Genomic DNA, 22,604 nt, shown 5'->3' on the forward strand with positions numbered 1-22,604 from the left:
CGCATAAAAATCATATTCCCTTTACAAAATGTGTATACTGCGGAAAGTAACAGGCAAAAGGAAAAATGATTGATCATTGGAGAGTAATTTCATATTTTGCATTAGAGAATATGCATAAATGATAAATAATTGGTAATAATCTATCAGCATGGCACATCTATAATTGCCAATCTTTGCCTATTTTTCCTTGCAGTAGTACTCCAAATCTCTCAGATTGTTAAAGCATTTCCTGTGTACAGCACCCTCCTCAGGTCTTCCCACACTTTTTCAATTCTATTCAGGTCTGGGCTCTGGATGATCCATTCCAAAACTTTGGTCTTCTTCTAGAAAAAGCCATTCTTTTGTTGATGTGGAGCTGTGCTTAGAGTCATTGTCGTGCTGAAAGGTGACATTCCTCGTCATCTTCAGTATTTTAGCCTGGAGGATTTGATGAAAAAAAATTACTGATATTTAGAACTGTTCAGGATTCTCTCCACCTTGACTAGAGACCAATTTCCAGCTGCAGAAATTCAGACACAAATCATAATGCCTCCACCATGCTTCACTGTGGGTACATTGTTCTTTTACTTATGGGCAGTGTTGGCTTTGCACCAAAATATACCTTTTGGAATTAAGGCCAAAAACTTTAACCTTGTTCTCATCAGAACAAAGCATTTTTTCCCAGATGGTTTTGGCAAACTTGATGTAGATTTTGGCAAAACAAAGCCAGGGCTTGGAAGTTTTTCTTTAAACCCTTTCTGACCTCGGACAGGATAGTACATCCGATACTACATCTGTTTTGTACAGCTGACATTTGTGCGCAATAGCGGCGAGTGAAATCTCGATCCACCCACCGCCATTAACTAGTCAAATGCAGCTGTCAAACACTGACAGCGGCATTTAACTACCGCTTCCGGCCATCCGGCCGTAAATGCGCGCATCCCCGGCCCCATCACATAATCGGGGGTCAGCGATGTGTCAGCATAGTAACCAGAGGTCTCCTTGAGACCTCTATGGTTGCTGATGCCGGCTTGCTGTGAGTGCCACCCTGTGGTCGGCGTTCATAGCAAGCCTGTAATTCAGCTACATAGGAGCGATCTGATGATTGCTGCTATGTAGCAGAGCTGATCAGGCTATGCCAGCTTCTAGCCTCCCATGGAGGCTATTGAAGCATGGCAAAAGTAAAAAAAATGTTTAAAAAAATATGAAATAAATAAAAAAATATAAAAGTTTAAATCACCCCCCTTTCACCCCATTCAAAATAAAACAATAAAAATAAAATCAAATATACACATATTTGGTACCGCTGCATTCAGAATTGCCTGATCTATCAATAAGAAAAAGGATTAACCTGATCGCTAAATGGCGTACGAGAAAAAAATTTGAAACGCCCGAATTACGTTTTTCTGGTCGCCACAACTTTGCATTAAAATGTAGTAACGGGGATCAAAAGAACGAATCTGCACCAAAATGGTATCACTAAAAACGTCAGCTCGGCTCGCAAAAAATAAGCCTGCACCCGACCCCAGAACACGAAAAATGGAGACGCTACGGGTATCGGAAAATGGGGCAATATTTTTTTTTTTTAGCAAAGTTTGGAATTTTTTTTTCACCACTTAGATAAAAAATAACCTAGACATGTTTGGTGTCTATGAACTTGTAATTATTAGGAGGAGGTACTGTGTGCACAACTATATAGAAAGGTGCCTGGGTAGGTTCTCACACTGTAAGCATATATTAAAAAAACCAGCACTTATCTTATGTGATCAAACTGAATTTAATATGATTCACTGTAGTGCAAAACGTTTCAGTCTTCACCTCAGACCTTCATCAGTTACAGTGTATATGAGTACAGACTCGCTTATGGGAGTCAGTAGATCACAAAACAATAACTACCTCGAAGCTGCTATTAGGAACGGAGTAGAGTGACGTAGAAAGGTTGGCCTCTGTGTCCGCCGGTTAGTCCAATCTAGCGGTGGACACCGCGTCCATGACTGCCACAGCGGCATGCTGCATGTTTCTCTGCACAGAGACCAACCTTTCTATGTCACTCTACTCCATTCTTAATAGCAGCTTCGAGGTAGCTATAGTTTTGTGATCTACTGACTCCCACAAGCGAGTCTGTACTGATATACACTGTAGCTGATGAAGGTCTGAGGTCAAGACCGAAACGTTTTGCACTACAGTGAATCATATTAAATTCAGTTGGTCACATAAGATGAGTGCTGGGTTTATTTAATATATGAACTCGTAATGACCTGGAGCCAAAAAAGCCAAACACAAAACACACATGGGATTGCACTTTTTTTGCAATTTCACTGCACTTTGAATTTTTTTCCCATTTTCTAGTACAGGACATGGTAAAACCAATGATGTTGTTCAAAAGTATAACTCGTCCTGCAAAAAATAAGCCCTCACATGGCCATATTGACTGAAAAATAAATAAGTTATGGCTCTGGGAAGGACGGGAGCGAAAAACGAACACAAAAAAACTTAAAATCCCAAGGTCATGAAGGGGTTAAAACAAAAGGCTTCTGTCTTGCTGTCCTTCCCTAGTGGCCAGATATGAAGAATACTGGAGATTATTGTCACTTGCAGTACACAATTAGTACTTGCCAGCCATTTCTGCAGATCATTAAATGTTGTTGTAGTTGAACTGTTTTTATTCACTGTACTATTTAGATTAGACAAAGGCAGCAGACACACTGCTTCCATATCAGACACATGCACATGCAGAATTCTGGGATAATCACTTTTATGAATCGGAATCTTGAAACACATATTACCGCAGTTGTCAAATTAAATATTGAAGTACTAAGGAGTAATTAGAGGGAAACACCTGGATTCCCCACTCTTAAACCCCTTCCTCAACCTAAGTTTGTATACCAGGATTAATGTCATCACATTCATTAACTACCATCTGTTCCATCCCTGGCCTGATCCATAGCCTTCAATTTTGTCCTACTGACTCAAATTACTACAATGTAAGCAATTAATCAAAATTGTAGACAAACACAACCTGATTGAAGACAAACACACTCTAAGTGAACTAATAATACGCAAACATTTGTACTATTCATGTATTTTATAGAGCAGTGATTTCTCTAATAGATGTTTGACAAAAAGTACCATTTTTCAATAAGGAGATATGATTGGAAATTTTGAGTTTCATAGGTCCTTTCCCATATTTAATAAAGTTACGCACAACGCATACATTGACAAATCTACTAGTACTAAAGACAATGTAGGGCTATTGATAATCTATCCAGTTGTGAGTGGCTTGTTAAGATCACTTTTAAAAGAACCTGTCAGTAGGGTTTTTAAAGTAAAGTACACACATAGCCAGATTGGCACTATGATACTGATAATATTTTGACTGTGATATCTGAAGAAAACTGTTTTGTTGTTTTTATGTAATCTTTGTGTGAAGTTTTCATTTAATGATATCTTCATGCATCAGGGCTTTTCTTCATGCTATAGTCCCTTAATCATCCTCCTGTTTGAATGACAGGTCAACGATCCATCAGTAACTTGTCGCCTATTTTAAATATCATGCCGACACAATAATTGCTGTGGTCTCACAAAAAAAACATTGTCTCCAACAAAATGGCACAGTCGCATCTCCAAGTTATCCCCTTGTTCTTCATCTGCACATGTGCCGCCCAGTTCCGTGTGCACATTGTCTGGAGAGGACCAGAGCAGGAGAGCACCAAAGAGAAGATATATAAGGCCACATTTAGTATTTGGTCAGTATTTTACCTCAGTATTTGTAGCCAAAACCAGGAGTGGAGCAATCAGATGAAAAGTATAATAGAAACATGTCACCACTTCTGTATTTATCACCCAGTCCTGGTTTTGGCTACAAATACTGAGGTAAAATACTGACCAAATACTGATAGTGTGACAGTGGCCAAATGCTGCTGTTCAAAACATCTTGCTAGTGAAGGCAGTGGTGGTACATACGCAGATGAAGAACAACGGGGGATAACTTGGAGATGTGACTGCACATGCATCACTAGCTCCTTTTTTTAGAAAGTGTTTTGTTTTTAGAGACCATGGCAATTATTGTGCCGAGACCATATTACAATAGGTGGTAATTCACTTATGAATCAGTGATCTGTCATTCACAGTCATAATGCCATGTCTGAAGGAAAAATAATACGACGCATTAACACGAACGCCTCATCCCCAATGTGAGATATGATGGAAAGAACATCATGCTTTGGGGCTGCCTTGCCAGGAACGTCCCGCCTTGTGATCACTGTTGGAACAAGGAATTCAAAGGTGTGTCAAAACTTTTTGCTGGAGAATGTAAGGGCAGCAGTCCATGACATCAAGACAGAGACATTGAGTGAGGCAACAAGACAATGGCTGAAAACAAGTAAGCCAAAACCAAGTAAAAGAGAGCTGAGGAAGGCAAACATTTTATTGAAGACGTAGATCAGAGCCTTGAACTTAACTCTTGAAATTAAGTGACATGAAGTAGATAGGGCAGTCAAGACATACTGAAGTTTGGATAAACTGCTACAGTCTAAAATTCCCTATCATTGTTGTCCCAATATAATTTGAAGCTTAAAGAAATGTGTGTTGGACATCATTTCTGCTAAAGATGGATATTCTGGTGATTTAATTATTACTTAGTGAACTAGTTTTATAGTTTGTAGCTCTACCTGTAATTTCCTGAAAACTGCTCAGCTGATTTATGACCACATAAAAGTTTGGTTCATCTTTCAAATTGGCTGTAGTTAGAAATCAATGCAATGAAATTCAGAAAAAAGCTATATATAAGATTGACTATTTTTAAAGAACCATTAATTTCAGGGTGCTATATATGTGAAATATATACACATAACATACTGTATATAAAGCATATATAAAACATATTAAAGAAAATGGCAGACTAATACGGAGGAGGAAGGAGTCTGCATTCACGGCCTTACAATCAACAGGGTAGATTTACAGAAAAAGTTACAAGCTTTCTGTCAGAACAAGATCAATGGAAAAGAAAAGAGCATGGAATGATAACATTTGGTAACAGCGGGTAGGTGGTGAGAATGATGCTCACCTGATTGGGTAGTGTATATCCCAACTCCAATAAATAAGTATCTGTATGAAATTATGCTGCTGCTGTTACATCTGCAGAAATGATGAAAAATGTTAGAGAAGCCGACCTATACCCGGCCACGCTGTTGTCTAGAAGAAGTGGTTTCACGCTTGTAGTTATGATTAAAGTAGTTTTTTTACGTTTCAAGTCGACATCGGTCACTTTCTCAAATGAAGCTACATACAAGAAATGACATATTCTCAGTGAATTAATTCTGCAGCCAGCAATATGTAGGGAAACAAACTGCCTGTAAAAGTCAAATGTTGCAATTATTTTAAATCCAATTTCCAAAATTATTTTTATTCCAAAATACTGTACATGCTTTTCAGTTAAAAAAAATATTTCAAAAGGTTTTCATATTTTTTAAGGTTTAAAATACCTTAATTCTTTTCATTCTTCAGGAGTTATAACCTGACCCTACACAAATATAATAATTTAGGTTCCATGTGGATTTAACAGACCAATGGTCACTGAATTTCCTCGTATTCTGGACCTTATTATTCTGTAGCTGTCTGGATTTGCCTAGATTTTATTTCCCAATGCGGTCTTTCAGTCATTTTTAATCTTAGACTGAATTCATGATATGTTAACTTTTTCACGCAGTTGCAGGATATATCTTAGATAAATGTGTCAAGCATTCATGTATAATAGCAATATAATTTTTATGCTGCCAGCTGAGTTCATAAAGTGTGATATGTCTCAGTCAAAGAATTTGAAAGTATAGTGTATGTGAACGACAGATATTCCTATCACGTCTTCATAATACAGGCATATCATTTAGATGTTCTAATTCACTAGTGTGGGACACTAACAGTTCCAGGGACAGTGATAAATTTGTTCCTTACCTTACTGGTAAATGATTTTGATAGCTACTTTATCCTTAAAGTAAACTTTTTATTCTTTTAGTATTTAATACTTTGTATTCTATACCTCTGGGTGCAGAGAGATTTTATGCATTTTTGACGAATTAGTAGATTGAGTAACTTGAAGCGAAACACAGAAAAGAATGTTATGTTTGAATCACTATTTGAAACAGATTACTTGCTTTGTCGTTCTTCTTAAAGCTGTATGCAGATTTCCATGTCAGAACGGTGGTGTCTGCGAAAGGCCAAATGCATGTTCATGTCCTGAAGGTTGGATGGGAAGGCTCTGTGAAGAACGTAAGTATTACTGTCAATTAGATACTATTATTATTGAAAATTTTGAGAAAATGGGGGAACTATACAAAAAAATGTAAAATGAAAACTTCTGCCTGTCTTTCTTTGGCAAGGACTTTGTGTTAACATACGACTTCATCATCGGAACTGGCTTCCGACTATAAGACGCATACTTTTTTTAAATTTTCATGCTAAAAAGTACATTTTATAATCCAAAATTATTGTAAATTGGAATAATAAAATGCTCTGAACAGTCTATTTTACTTCTAGCCAGAAATGGTCTAGCAACAGCTTGTAATGATATTCTGTGCATCCCTAACCCCCTGGTCACAGAAAGGTTTGTCGATGTCTGGTGGCTTCTCATGTGTATTTTCTATGTTAGAGAACAGAGATTTGGGTACAAGCACTAATGATGCCCTATATGTCAATTTCTGAGACTCCCATATACAGTTGTATGAAAAACTGTTTGCCCCTTTGTGATTTCCTATTCTTTTGCATGATTCTCACAATTACATGTTTCAGATCAGCAAAAAATAAATAAAAATTAGATAAAGATAATAAAAGTAAACACAAAATGCAGTTTTTAAATTAAGGTCTTTATTATTAAGGGAAAATTAAATCCAAACCTTCAGGGCCCTGTGTGAAAAACTGATTGCCCGCTAAAACTTAGCCGGACACTGTGCATCACACATACCTGTGTGACTGGTGTTCTACTCAAGCTTCATTTGTGTGCATACAAGTGATAATTGATATAATTTGGTAGGTTAGTGAGTGGCTGTTTTTATCAGTAGTTTGCACCTGTGCTGCCCCTGCCTTTATAATGTGGGACTGCTGCATCCTGCCAGTGCATTTGTGATCTGAATGGTCTTGGTAAGGTTGTTTCCTTCTGGTATTTTTCTGAATTTTTCTATGTTGCTGTGTGTGTGTATGTGCCCCCTACAACTAATAACTGGTTGGGCCATCCTTAGGAGTAACAACTGCAATTAAGCGTTTTCCAATGAGTATTTTACAGCTCTCTGGAGGAAGAATTGCAGAATTGTTGTAATTCAGCCACATTAGAAGATTTCCAAGCATAAACCAACTTTTTAAGGTCATGCCACAGCATCTCAGTGGGATTAAGGTCTGGACTTTGACTAGGCCACTCTCCAAATTCTTAATTTTTGTTTTTCTTAAGCCATTCAGAGGTGGACTTGCTTGTGTATTTTGGATCATTGTCCTGATTCATATCCCAAGGGCGCTTCAGCTTGAGGTCATGAATAGATGGCCAGACATTCTCCTTCAGGATTTTTTGACAGACAGTAGAATTTATGATTTCATTTAACACAGCAAGTCTTCCAGGTTCTGGAACAGCAAAACAGCCCCAGACCATCACAGTGACACCATTGTATTTTACTGTTCCTTTTCTGTATGATATTCCTTTTCTGAAATGCTGTGTTACTTCTACGTTAGATGTAATGGTGTATTGGGACACACACCTTCCAAAAAGTTCAACTTTTGTCTAGTCATTTCACAGAGTATTCTACCAACAGTCTTGGGGATCATCAAGCCTTTATGTTCTTATTGCTCAGCAATAGTTTTTGTCTTAGAACTCTGCAATGCAGGCCATTTTTGCCCAGTCTCTTTCTTATGGTGGAGCCATTTGCACTGACCTTAACTGAGGCAAGTGAGGCCTGCAGTTTTGGATGTTGTCGGTGTCTTTTGTGATCTCTTGGATGAGTCATTGCTGCGCTCTTGGGGTAATTTCGGTTGGTTGTCCACTTCTGGGAAGGTTCAACACTGTTCCATGTTTTCACCATTTGTGGATAATGGCTCTCACTGTGGTTCACTAGAGTCCCAAAGCTTTAGAAATGGCTTTATAACCTTTTCCAGACTGACAGATCACAATTACTTTGTTTCTCATTTGTTCCAGAATATCTTTGGATTGAGGCATGATGTCTAACTTTTGAGGATCCTTTGGTCTACTTCACTTAGGCAGGTCCTATTTAAGTGATTTCTTGATTGAGAAAAGGTGTGGCTGGGGAATTTGAACTCAGCTTCCCAAAGTTGTGATAAATCATGGGTACAGTTATGTTTTATGGGTGCGGCAATCACTTTTCTCACAGGGTCCTGTAGGTTTGGATTTCTTTTTCCCTTAGTAATAAAGACCATCATTTAAAAGCTGCATTTTGTGTTTACTTGTGTTATCTTTGTCTAATAATTACATTTGTTTGGTGATCTGAAACATTTAAGTGTGACAAACATGCAAAAGAATAGGAAATCAGGAGGGGGGGCAAACACTTTTTCACACTATTGTATAGGCAGACTTCTGTGTTGTACTTCAGAAAGAAGCAGGAAGGAAAACATGGCTACAAAAATACATAAACAATTAATGTTAACATTAAGATAAAGTTAATCTTTACCTGCATTGTTAATATCTTACCTATTAACACTTTAGAGCACGTATTCTTAGCATTATGTACTTTACCACAGGGCTAAACTAATACTTGCTATAAAACTAAAAAAAAAAAATGTGACTTGCAGAAAAAGACTTGTGAGCAGTCTAACAAATTGACAATTAACAGATGTAAACTATTTGTTATCCAAACATTTTATGTCAATTCTGCAAGTAGATGACCAAGCATGGACAACTACGAGTGCAGTGAGAATGCATGTGCACTGCTGCCTACTATGTCATGCCTGCAACACTTGTGTGATGACCAGTATGAATATTTAGAGTTCTGGCTGGCGGGTAGTCACAGAAAGTAGACATTGATTCAGACACTGTACTTCTGAACAGGTCAGTGCAGTCATAAGTCAGTTATAGTGTCAGATAGAGAGGGAGCTGTGCAGCTTTGAACAACTGCACAATTCTCTCAATGATCAGTGATGTACAGTATGTTCTTTACGAGTGCTCTTCCTGGCCATTAAGGAATCAGTCAGGAGGGTTGGCAAGTGTGGACATCATCTATTAACTGGCCATGTGTCAGATGAAAATAAATGTAATATTGCTGCTGATATAAATAGGCTGGTATCTTTTACATTTTAATCATAAGTGCACCTCGAGAATCAGCACCGATGCTGTGTTATTAGAGACCAATGAGCAAGATTTCTAGCGAGAACAGGCCTGGTGAGACAGAACAATGTGCAATGACGTTGTAACTTAGTGACTAATGTCACTGCATAAATTGATATTCATGCCCATATTACATAAGGGATAGTTTTTGTCATGGAGAATTGAGCATAAGCTAGCAGAGAATAAGACCCCTTCCTGTAGTGAGCTCGCTCAGATGAGTTTTGTAATCATGTCACTGCTTTCTGTACAATATGTAAAGCTAACGATAAGTAGCAGCTGTGGAGCTGAGCATACTTGGAATGAGCAAGTTGGAGTGAGAAGCTCCCTCTGTTAGGAGTCCAGGCAGGAAGAGAAGTGCACCTCCCTTCAGGCTGATTGTGACCTTGTCGGTCACAACATAATAGAGAGCTCCAAAGAAAAGAGAGAAGCTTAAGGGGCCGATTCATCAAGACTAGTGTGGAGCACGCTTGTGCTATGCTAGTCTTGATAGAGAATGTGGCACTGGATCCATTAAAAGGTATACACCACTTAATGGCTTGTAGCAAATCAAATGGCATGCAAATCCTTGTGCGGTGTTAGAAATGTTACTTGTCACAGACTGGAGTTTTGATGATTTGATGAATTTGACATTGGTGTAACCATGCCCCATCTCGACTCCTCCAAGCTTTGCCCATTTTGGCAGAAGTAATCCAAAGAGTGTGAAAACTTAAAAAGTCGCCAAATTGTTGTGAAGCTCTGCGTTAAGCAAAAAATGTTGTGACTTTTCAAAGCTTTTATGCCATTTTTGTGATGTAAAAGCTTATGAGTTGGCCCTAAGTGTTAATTCTGATGAACTGTAGATAAACCAAATTGATGGTTCTGAAAGTGGAATTAACTACTAGCCAGCTCACCTGTATTGCCCTTTTTTCTGAGGACTCTAAGAAGTGTACCTCTTGTTCAGTATCACTATGCTTATATATCTTATTTAAGTTGACTCACTATGCCTGTGTCCCTAATTGAAGTATAACTGCTATACCTGTCTATCTCATGGAAGGACAACCATAAGGGTATGTGCACACGTTCAGGTTTTATCGCATTTTTTTTTAGATAAAAACATTATAAAAACTCATTAAAAATGCATACCTTATGCATCCTATCATTTAGAATGCATTTTGCATGTTTTGTGCACATGGTGCGTTTTTTTCGCTATCATTTAGAATGCATTTTGCATGTTTTGTGCACATGGTGCGTTTTTTTCTGCGAAAAAAACGCATCGCGGTAAAAAAAAGCAGCATGTTCATTAATTTTGCATTTTTTTCACGTTTTTCCCGCTATTCTATGCATTGGGAAAAAACGCACCAAAAACGCGTAAAAAATGTGGTATAAACGCAGTAAAATCACGATAAAAACGCATGCAGATTTCTGGCAGAAATGTCCGGTTTTTGTCAGGAAAATTTCTGCCAGAAATCCTGACGTGTGCACATACCCTAAAGCTTGTGTTTTAGAACATGCTGTTGTGGGGGCACATTCTTTTTCTGCTGTGTTGCTGCCAGCTTCTGATTGATCAGCATCATGCAGGGAGAAGAAGTGCATTCGCCCCAGTGAAAACTATCTGCTAACAACCAATTGGAGTTAAGAGTTAACTCATTAGGTGCCAAATAATTTGACTGCTAATATCTCCGCAACAGAGACGTGAAATGAAAAAAGAACACAAAATAATAACAAAATGCATGTTCAAACAGCTTCTTCCCTGCAGAGAGATTTTCCATCACTGAGAAAATCAACTTTGACTCTTAAATGAAATTAGGTTGCAAGCGAACCAAGTGCAAGCCGATTCTAAACATTATTTCCAGTCTAGCGCCACTGTCATGTTCTTAATTGAAGTCTCTTTTTGACAGCAGAAAAGACATCAATTAAGCACATAGTCTACACTCCTCCCTAGCTTAACAATTAGCAAACAAACACAATATCATCCACCATTGCTATACACAGTATATAAACAGCTACATGTATAATTAGCCACAAAAAATACTTTAGTGCACCCTGAACCACGTTGAATGACCTCTTTTGCACTGTACAGGGGAGTGATACTCCCAACATTTGCATTATTACTATTTTCAGAATAGCATCCGTAGATCAGAATTGATCTGTTTTAATTATCAAGCATTATACATGGTGTAAAGAAACGTGAATAACAGTGGAAAAGGTTTAATCCCTCGAGTCGTCTGAATGGGTCTTAAATAGTGTTGAGCATTCCGATACCGCAAGTATCGGATATCGGCCGATACTTGCGGTATCGGAATTCCGATACCGAGTTCCGATACTTTTGTGATATCGGGAATCGGTATCTGAACCATATTCATGTGTAAAATAAAGAATTAAAATAAAAAATATGGATATACTCACCTCTCCGGCGGCCCCTGGATCTTACCGCTGTAACCGGCAGCCTCCGTTCCTAAGAATGAGCGCGTGAAGGGCCTTCGATGATGTCGCGGCTTCCGATTGGTCGCGTGAGCGGTCACATGAGTGCTCACGTGACCAATCAGAAGCCGCGACGTCATCGAAGGCCCTTCACGCGCTCATTCTTAGGAACGGAGGCTCCCGGTTACATCGGTAAAGTCCAGGGGCCGCCGGAGAGGTGAGTATATCCATATTTTTTATTTTAATTCTTTATTTTACACATGAATATGGATCCCAGGGCCTGAAGGAGAGTTTCCTCTCCTTCAGACCCTGGGAACCATTCCGATACTTTGCGTCCCATTGAAATGCATTGGTACCGGGTATCAGTATCGGCGAGATCCGATACTTTGCCGGTATCGGCCGATACTATCCGATACCGATATCAATGCATATCGGAAGGTATCGCTCAACACTAGTCTTAAAGGAAGCACCGTTCTAAAGCCAAATTGGATCAGAGACGAAAACAGTTGAACTGAACTAATTTTGTGGTGCTGAAAATAAATATGATGCTTACATTTGTTTACTGGCTCTTATTCTCAAGATCCAGAGAATATTGTAATTACTTATGATTAGGGCTGAGCGACTTTTATTTTTATAGGATCGGGTCGGGTTTCACGAAACCCGACTTTCTCAAAAGTCGGGTCGAGTGAAATCGGCCGATCCTATAAAAAAGTCGGGGTCGGGGTCGGCCGAAAAACGAAACCCAATGCAGTGCAATGGGATACTATGGTTCCCAGGGTCTGAAGGAGAGGAAACTCTCCTTCAGGCCCTGGGATCCATATTTAAGTGTAAAATAAAGAATCAAAATAAAAAATATTGATATACTCACTCTCGGACGCGCCCTGGTACTAACCGGCAGCCTTCCTTCCTAAGAATGAGCGCGTGAATTACCTGCGGTGACGTTGCGGCTTGTGATCGGTCGCGTGAGCGGTCACATGGGCGGTCACGCGACCAATCACAAGCCGCGACGTCATCTAAGGTCCTTCACGCGCTCATTCTTAGGAAGGAAGGCTGCCGGAAAGAAGCAGGGCACGTCCGAGGGTGAGTATATTCCTATTAGGTATATACTCACCCTCGGACGCGCCCTGCTTCTTTCCGGCAACCTTCCTTCCTAAGAATGAGCGCGTGAAGGACCTTAGATGACGTCGCGGCTTGTGATTGGTCGCGTGACCGCCCATGTGACCGCTCACGCGACCAATCACAAGCCGCGATGTCACCGCAGGTCATTCACGTGCTCATTCTTAGGAAGGAAGGCTACCGGTTAGTACCAGGCCGCGTCCGAGGGTGAGTATATCAATATTTTTTATTTTGATTCCTTATTTTACACTTAAATATGGATTCCGATACCGATTCCCGATATCACAAACATATCGGAACTCGGTATCGGAATTCCGATACCAGATTCAGAAGATCGCCGACCTCATGGCCGACCCCACACAGGGGTCGGGTCGGGTTTCATGAAACCCGACTTTGCCAAAAGTCGGCGACTTCTGAAAATGGCCGACCCGTTTCGCTCAACCCTACTTATGATACGTTTCATGCAGGCTCATAGAAAAATTGCATCTTAATTATTTCATCATCATTATTGCATTGTTAGTAGCTGGTCTATTACATCGCCTATTTAGTCTATCGAACCTTCAGTATTTTATGATCTTAGGGTGACCAATCAAAAAACGCCAACTTAGCTCCGACTATATAATCCTACTTACAGTTGCATCACCTACTTTTATAAATACTCTCTGCGTAAGGTATGCAGTTTTAGGATTTCTTAGCTTAGTTTCTTAGCATATAGGCATGTTTTTATATGTTCTTTTCAGATACGTCTCGTTCTTGCATTGACAAATCGGATATGATTTGCTACATATGCGAAGAAATCACTTTTGCATTACAAAGACAAAATTTGACTGCCATGATAAGGAAAGCCTACAACCAGTATTTTGGCTACATAGTACATCACATCTTACCCAGTAGTTGCATGGAAAGAGGCAATATATGCCTTTTGCAGTCCCAATGATCAGGAGAGAGCCATCTGATCACACTACCAATTGCCATTTCTGCATGGCTCCCCCTATTAGGAAAGATGTTTTAAGGAAGAAGAGTACCTTACATTATTTAAACATTCCATCTGCAATTTTCAGTTAAGTCAAGTGAGAAAGAATAGGATGTTTGGTGTCATGAAGCATATTCCACTTACGATCCAGACGTTTTGTCAACAACCTCAACTGAACCACACCTTATAACACAAAGTGAACTGAACAAACTTGTTAGAAATTTGGATCTGCCCAAGCATAAGTTTGAGCTCTTGGGCTCCAGGCTACAGCAGTAAAATCTCTCTAGCGTCGATGTTTGGATTTCTTTGTTCTACAAACGTGACAGATATTGTCCAATACTTCTTCATGGATGGTGATCTTGTGGCATGCAACATCAACAATTTAATGGAAGCTCTGAAGATGCTGTAAGTCATAATCCAGAAGTTTGGAAGCTCTTCATCAATTCATCCAAAATAAGCATAAGAGCCGTCTTGCTGCATTAATGGCAAAGCGCTACCTTCAATTCCAGTTGGTTATGCAGTCCACATAAAAGAAACCTATAACAACATGAGCTGCTGAGGTGCCTGAACTATCAGCAACATTTGTGGCCTCTCTTTTAAAGGTGGTTGCCCTCTTAATTTGTATCCAGAGTGGCTACACAAAGTACTGCTGCTTTCTGTGAGAGTGGGATAGTCGTGCAAGAGAATATCACTACAATACTAGAGACTGGCCTCTACATACACTGCAGCCAGGGAGTAACAATGCCCTGCATTTACTTGTTGAACCACATTAATTTTTGTTACTCCCCTTGCATATCAAATTGGGCCTAATGAAGAACTTTGTAAAGGCAATGGATAAAAATGCAAAAGCATTCAAGAATATAATTGATACATATCCAAGGTTGAGTGAAGCAAAGACAAAGACAGGAGTCCTTATTGGATCTCAGATTCATAAGCTTCTTCAAGATGTAGATGAGGAGTTTCTCTGTTTGTTGCAGGGCAAAGAAAAAGCTGCATGTGTAGCATTGGCAGTACTGGTAACTATTTGGGGCAGAAAGTAGAGCAGAAACCTATGAAGAATTGGTGGAAAATCTCCTCAAAACATATAACAATCTTGGCTGTAGCATGTCCTTAATGATTCATGTTTTACATTCGCATCTATACTTTTTTCCACCAAACTGTGGAGCAGTGAGCGACGAGCATGGTGAGAGATTTCACCAAGATATTGTGGCTATGGAGAAAAGATATCAAGGAAAATGGAATCCATCAATGCAGATTACTGCTGGACAATTGTAAGAAATGATCCAATACAGGAGTACAAGAGACAAGCAAAAATGTCAATGGATGAGAATCCTATTTTGTAGTGCAATTTCTATAACTGTTTAGAATTCGCAATAATATTTAGACATGTTTTAGTTATATGAATTATTGCTAACTTTCCTCTAAATGTCAGAAAATTGTCATAACAAAATATTCTGCATCTTTATATCGACAAAACTAATAATGTTTCAAAATACTGAAACTTTTATGCATTAATTATATGTAGCAGTAAAAGGAAAACTATTTGATACCGTAGAAGCAAGAGCCAACTAAAAATATTCATTAACAGATTTTAATTCAGGAAGTCAAAATTATTAAGAAATGGATCATTTCATAACTGAACCTACAACATTAGAAAATATGTAGAACAGTAAAATCAGCAACAAGGTTTTTCTACCCCATCTGAGAGCACTATGATGCAGATAATCTCTTGCTGATAAAACTGTGATTTTATCAAACCTATTTAAGCAACTTATTAAGTGAGACATCACTGGAATCAGAGTCTTTGTCTCTACATTATGCTGCTCTCAGATTAGTTGAAAAGAGCTTGGTAGAAGATTACCTTTAATCGGCCTGTTTTTTTTTTTTTCTTTCTCTCATCTTTGCAGCAGCCATTATTTTTATGTTTTTCATTGACGTAGTTGTGTGTGGTATTGTTTTATCGAGGACATATGGTATTTTTTTCAGCTTTTCTTTAGAGTACATAAGAAATAACTATGTAGTTCAATTTTTTTACGCACTTACAGAAAAAAAGATTTTTGGTTTAGGTTTTTTAAATATTTTTTAACATTTCACCCCAAATAATAACCCGTTGAATAAATCTTCCAGTTATAATGGTAATGTGGATACCTAATATGTGTATTTTTTATTACATTAAAAAGACTTATTTTTTCATATTTTTTACACTGCCAACTTTTCAAATGTTACTACTTTTTTTTATCTTTTTTGCAAATGTTTTATACATATTTTATTTTTTGCATAATTTGCTCCGCAATAGATCATAAAAGATTGCTGAGGAACATTTTTTCTTTTTCTGTTCTTTTTTTCTCTATATAATGGGCACAGTCATAGGAGCCAAAGATACAGGATTAAACTCCCCACCCTTGCTGTTACAGGCTTCACTAATACCCAGCAGCTCTGTTTTGCTATAGGACACCTGGCAACCACTTTCTTTTCCCCAGGGTCTCTGGTTGTGCCTGTTCCTGCTAGATTACTTTAAAGGGGTTGAGTTCTAAATTCCTACGTTTCACCCCTAGTAAAATAATAACACCTATACTCACCTCTGGTGCTGGCACCATTCCAGTAGTGTCAGCACTGGTTTTCTTGGGGTTCTCAAGACATAACATCACTGCAGCAAATCAGCACTGGCTTTACTGTCTTCTCCTTAGGACAAACCAAGACATCCAGGGGAAGTCAGAGAGCAGACACAGCTCTCAATTTCTCCAGATGTCAATTAAGTCCATAGGAGAGGAGAATGAAATCCAGTGCTGATTGACTACAGGGATAGCGTGACATAACAATGTCACACGATCCCTGGGAGAGCCCGAGCCAACATCTCTGGAACGGTGCAGGCACTGGAAGTGAGTATAAGTGTTATTATTTTACTGGGGAGAATATAGGAATTCAGAAGGAGTTGCCTGAGTAGTAGACAACCCTTCTCAACCCACCCCATAAACTTAAAGTGGTGTGGGGTTAAAGATCAGGACCAAATTTACTGTTATCTGGTTAACTAATTCTGGGCATAACAAGTATAATGTGTACAAGCTCAATTTGTAACCAAATACAAAGCAGAGGGAAGAAACATTTTATTATTATTATTGCCTCCCTAACATGTTACCAGTTTGAACTGATGCAGGGTATGGTAATACAACATACTTATTATTAACCTACAATCTGGATAAACAGTCTTCACATATAACATTTCTAATATCACTAGCACATTTCCCTGCTTTGTGGCGAGATGCTGAAGGACAGAGATCCAATGTATTTTAGGGCTTGCACCATTTCGTACCAATGATTTAAGCATGAAGTGACAGTTTGCAAAGGATGCAGCAAACTATTTTAGAAGCAATTCTTCATCGCCAGAGAGCTACGAACTATTTAGAAACAGGCAAATCAATGACTCTAGTACAAATTCTGGATTTATTGCAGGCAAAGACTTGTAAGTCAATAAAACACTTCCTCTTGGGAGAAATAGAGAAGGCGAAATTTACCTTATTTACAAGCGCCTATTTTATATTGTCTTAAGCCAGTTTCAAAATGATAATAATAATAAAATATACTTCCCAGACTTCCGTAATAGGCTATACCTTGAAATGTATTGGATCATATTTTGTATGAGTTAAAAGGGTTGTTATGGATAATTATACTGATGGCCTATCCCTTGGATAACTTACAGCAGCATGAAAAAGTTTTGGCACTCCTGGTCAAAATTACTGTTATCGTGAACAGTTACAGAATAACGTTGGCTATGAACGCCCTACACTCATCATTGTCCCCAATCTCCTCTTATTCCTGTCCTGATCTGGCTGTACATCTCTACAATGACACTCTCAGAAGCACCCTGGACCAAGTAGCTCCCCTCACCCTCAGAACCTCCAAACACAGAGTAAAACAGCCCTGGCTCATATCGCAAACTCAATTTCTCCAGGAATGATCTAGAAGTGCCAAACACCTATGAAGGAAAATGTGCACACCAGATAACTTTATCTATTTTAAAATCGTGCTACGAACCTATAATTCTTTCTTTCACCTCACCAAACAGACCTACTTCACCACCCTGATGTCCTCACTATCAAACAACCCCAAAAAAACTCAACACCTTTTACTCCCTCCTCACTCCAAAAGCACAGGCTCCTATCACAGACATATGTGCTGATGATCTTGTCTCACACTTTACTAAGAAAATGGAAAACATCCATCAGGAAATCAGCTCCCAGCCACCAAGTGCCAAGACTCCAATCTCTTCCCACATCTCCTCCGGCTCACTCTCTACATTTGCCCTGGTCACAGAAGAAGTCTCCAGACTCCTCTATTCTTATCGTCCTACTACATGCCCTACTGACCCCATTCACTCACACCTACTCCAGGCTCTCTCTCCAGTCATCACTACTCACCTAACTAAAATCTTCAATCTCTCCCTCTCTTCAGATATCTTCCCCCTCATCCTTCAAAAACTCTATTGAAGTGCTCCACTAGGACCGTGGGTTACTCGGAACCAGGCCAGTTCTTAAAGGGGTGGTCATGGTGGCAGTGACCCAGTCCGTGACCCTGGGTGTCCAATAAAAGGGGTTCGAGTAAATGGGAAAAGAGGTTAATAAAGTTTGTTCGTGACGCCACCTGTGGTATTCGGTCAGGGATGACCGACGCTGCTTAAAGGGGTCCACTGGGATGATGTTATGGTAGCAGGGATGGTATGGCTTCCCACAGGTGAATCTGGGTCCTCAGGGTTCCCGGTGCAGTAGATAAAGATGGTGTAGTGCCAGAAAGAACTAGAGGGCACAAGGTTACAGTCTCTTTACCTTTTTACTGCTGTAAGGCAGCCATAGTCCAGGTTACAGATCACAGGTGCTGGTGTGGTCTGGCCAGCTTGGGAGCAGTTCAGAAATCCCCCTAGCTAGGTGGGGTTGGAAGCCTTCCTCTCTGCACTGTATTGCAGTCCCTTGCTGCCTTAGGCCTTACACAAGGTCCTCACTTTCTCTCTGTCCCTTTTGGTAGGACACTACCCGCATGGCAGGTAGCACAAGCCTTTTTACAGGTGTCTCTCAGTATGACTCCAGGCTCTATGTGTGTCACGGGGGAACTGGGTAGACTAAGGTAGGTTACCCGGGCCCCTGCAATATCCCTCAGGCTAGGGAAACCCTGTCTGTCCCTTTCCCAGAAGTTACACTAAAGGTGTGCATGTCTGGGCCGCCAGGCCTGACCCTGACTCCTGTTTCAGCCCTAAGCTGAAACCACCTCCCGCCACCCAGTGAAGAGACCACACACCAATCCCCACAGAAAGCACAGACAGGGAAAACTGAAAAATGCACCACGCCGCAGACACACAGGAATAAACTATAATGTGCACAGGGCAAAACAAATACAAATAGGAAGGAGGAATATGACAAAGGATCATACACCACCAGATATGATATTCCTGCAACAAGACCACCACTCCAGACCGGAATCACCAGGCATAAAGCAAAAGCTATAATCGGTGACGCCCAAAGTCCAGCGTGACTATTTAGAGGCCGTGGGCGTGACCCAGCCTCCATCCTGATTACCAGCTAGATTAACCCCGAGCAAGCTGGATAAAATCTAGCCAATGCCACTGAGCGTGTAGTGGACGTAAGTGGAATTACTGCTGTCTGTTGGACGCCCTAGTGTGAACAGCGTCCGACATGACAATGTGTTGCTGTGCCTTCAGGTGTTAATAGTGGGCAGGCAACCTGCAATCTCCTGTCCACCGGTTTCTGCTGTGGGGCATACAGTTACCCCCACAACCTCGGTCTTCTGGCTACCGTTTTTTTGCACTTCAGAGTGGAGGAAGCTCAGTTGCAGCTTCCCTCCAGCTCTTTACTCTCCTTCGCTTCTCCTCCCCTTTCAGTCTCATACAGACTGCTCTGTTTCTCTTTCTTCCTCCCAGAAGCTGAGCACCACTTGCCTGCACAGCCCCAGCTTTCCTCTCTCACACTCCCTCTGTCTGCTTCCTCTCTCCTCACACTCCTCTCACAATCTGACTAACTCCTCTCCCAGGCCAGAATATATAGGGATGTCCCGCTGAATCCTGGTCTCGAGCTCTCCCTTCTGGCCTGGAGTCAGAACAGTGTTGCATGTACTGGCTACCTGTTAAAGGGATCCTTCCTCGCATCCAAGTATGGCATCACCCTCCCTGAAAGCAAAGCAATGCCACTGTAACAACCGGTTACCTGGGGTGTTACACTCCCCCTCCGTTAACTCCAATACTCTCGGACTGGGAAAACAAAAACAACAATAACAGGTTAGAGACATACAAGATTTTTGAAGTGCACTTAAACTGTAACAGGTATTATAAAACTTTTGCTTCCCTTTATGGGAGGTTATTTGCTTTAAACATTACATAACTATATACAAAGTGCAAAACATTAACTTTACCAAAAATATAGAATATATTAACTGTCTTGCTTATAAACTACGATTCTTTTCCCTTCTACGGGTTAACTTCTTTAGCAATATCAAAAATTAACACTTTCAGTAAAGTGCAACACAGTCAACATTTTCCAAAACTGAGGTAGTACAATATTTAAAGGTGCAAACATTCAAATACTTCAACATCACATTAGTAACAGATTCATTCAGTAAATTGTGAGATCTCTCTCATCAACAACAGCAATGAGCAGGGGACCCGTTCTAAACCCCCAACGTAGGCCTTTGGCATGCTGCAATGATTAAGTGGTCTCCTCTCTGGGCCGCTTCTTTGGCTACACCAAACTGTTTTTCTTCTAGGTCACTTTAAGGCAAATAAACTTTTTAGTGCAAACAACAGACAGTATCTTCAGTGGTTATTTGTAAAACCAGTAGGAAGCACTTTACGAAGTGCTAACTATGTACGTATAAGGTTTTTGACCATGCACAGCTCATGACTCTGAATGAACACAACCAACCAGGTTAATTTTTTTAACTATTCACAGTTTCATCATTCTTCTTGCTTCACTTTTGTTGTTTCCAGGTCTGTACCTGGTGCTGGTTACTTCCTTGTTGTGAATTTACCTTTTGGCTCCCTCTAGTGGTTACTAGTGATTTGACTCTGGGTATGTCATTCATCCCTTGTATGCTCACCTGGGTCGTTAGGTCAGGGGTGTTGCTATATAAGCTCCCTGGACCTTCAGTTCAATGCCTGGCAACGTTGTAATCAGAGCTAATCTGTTGTGCTCTTGTCTACTGATCCTGGTTCCTGCTAAATTAAGCTAAGTCTGCTTTCTTGCTTTTTGCTATTTGTTTTTGTTTGCATTTTTGTCCAGCTTGTACATAATCTGTATCCTTACCTTGCTGGAAGCTCTAGGGAGGCTGGAGTTCTCCCCCCGGGCCGTTAGACGGTTCGGGGGTTCTTGTATCTCCAGTGTGGAATTTTGTTAGGGTTTTTGTTGACCATATAAGTTATCTTACTACATTCTGCTATTAGTAAGTGGGCCTCTCTTTGCTAAACCTAGTTCATCTCTGTGTTTGTCATTTCCTCTTACCTCACCGTTATTATTTGTGGGGGGCTTGTATCCGACTTTTGGGGTCTATTCTCTGGAGGCAAGAGAGGTCTTTGTTTTCCTCTTCTAGGGGTAGTTAGTCCTCCGGCTGGCGCGAGACATCTAGCGACCAACGTAGGCATGTTCCCCGGCTACTTCTAGTGTTGGCGTTAGGAGTAGTTATATGGTCAACCCAGTTACCACTGCCCTATGAGCTGGATTTTTGTACGTCGCAGACTTACTTGTTCCTCTGAGACCCTCGCCATTGGGGTCATAACAGTTTGCCAGGCCAGTATTAAATGTTAAATGCATTGCAGAAGCGGGATTATAAGAAAGAAAGTTCTGAGTTTTTTTTTCTCTCTCTCATTTTTTTTTCTTTTCCCCTTTACCTCTGAGTGGCTTGTGTTTGCTGCAGACATGAATGTCCAGACCTTGATTACAAGTGTGGACCAGCTTGCTGCTCGTGTGCAGGGCATACAAGAGTATGTTATCAGAAATCCTGTGTCAGAACCTAAGATACCGATTCCTGAACCGTTTTCCGGAGACCGATTTAAATTTAGAAATTTCAGGAATAATTGTAAATTGTTTTTGTCCCTGAAAACCTGTTCATCTGGAGACTCCGCTCAGCAAGTAAAAATTGTTATTTCTTTTTTACGGGGCGACCCTCAGGATTGGGCTTTCTCGCTGGCGCCAGGAGATCCGGCATTGGCTGACATTGATGCGTTTTTTCTGGTGCTTGGTTTGCTTTATGAGGAACTCAATCTTGAGATTCAGGCAGAAAAAGCCTTGCTGGCGATGTCTCAGGGCCAGGACGAGGCTGAAGTGTATTGCCAAAAATTTCGGAAATGGTCCGTGCTGACCCAGTGGAACGAGTGTGCATTGGCTGCAAATTTTAGAAATGGCCTTTCTGAAGCCATTAAGAATGTGATGGTGGGTTTTCCCATTCCCACAGGTCTGAATGATTCTATGGCCCTGGCTATTCAAATCGACCGGCGGTTGCGGGAGCGCAAGACCGCAAATTCCCTCATGGTGTTGTCTGAACAGGCACCTGATTTAATGCAATGTGATAGAATCCTGACTAGAAATGAGCGGAAAATTCATAGACGCCAGAATGGCTTGTGTTACTACTGTGGTGATTCTACACATGTTATCTCAGCATGCTCTAAACGTCTTACTAAGGTTGTTAGTCCGGTCGCCATTGGTAATTTGCAACCTAAGTTTATTCTATCTGTAACTTTGATTTGCTCACTGTCATCGTATCCTGTCATGGCGTTTGTGGACTCAGGTGCTGCCCTGAGCCTTATGGATCTGTCATTTGCCAAGCGCT

At 40.3% G+C, this 22,604-nt stretch overlaps 1 protein-coding gene across 1 annotated transcript in view; it reads left to right on the forward strand.

The window, feature by feature from the left end:
• Positions 1-22,604, forward strand: part of SVEP1 (sushi, von Willebrand factor type A, EGF and pentraxin domain containing 1) — a 476,580-nt gene that overhangs the window by 433,056 nt on the left and 20,920 nt on the right. Inside the window, exon 47 of the mRNA XM_077250467.1 lies at positions 6,148-6,243. Within this exon, the coding sequence (XP_077106582.1) occupies positions 6,148-6,243 (96 nt within the window). The remainder of the gene's footprint in view (positions 1-6,147; positions 6,244-22,604) is intronic.

The sequence above is a fragment of the Ranitomeya variabilis genome, chromosome 1 (genome assembly GCF_051348905.1).
Source record: "Ranitomeya variabilis isolate aRanVar5 chromosome 1, aRanVar5.hap1, whole genome shotgun sequence".
Lineage (NCBI taxonomy): Eukaryota > Metazoa > Chordata > Amphibia > Anura > Dendrobatidae > Ranitomeya > Ranitomeya variabilis.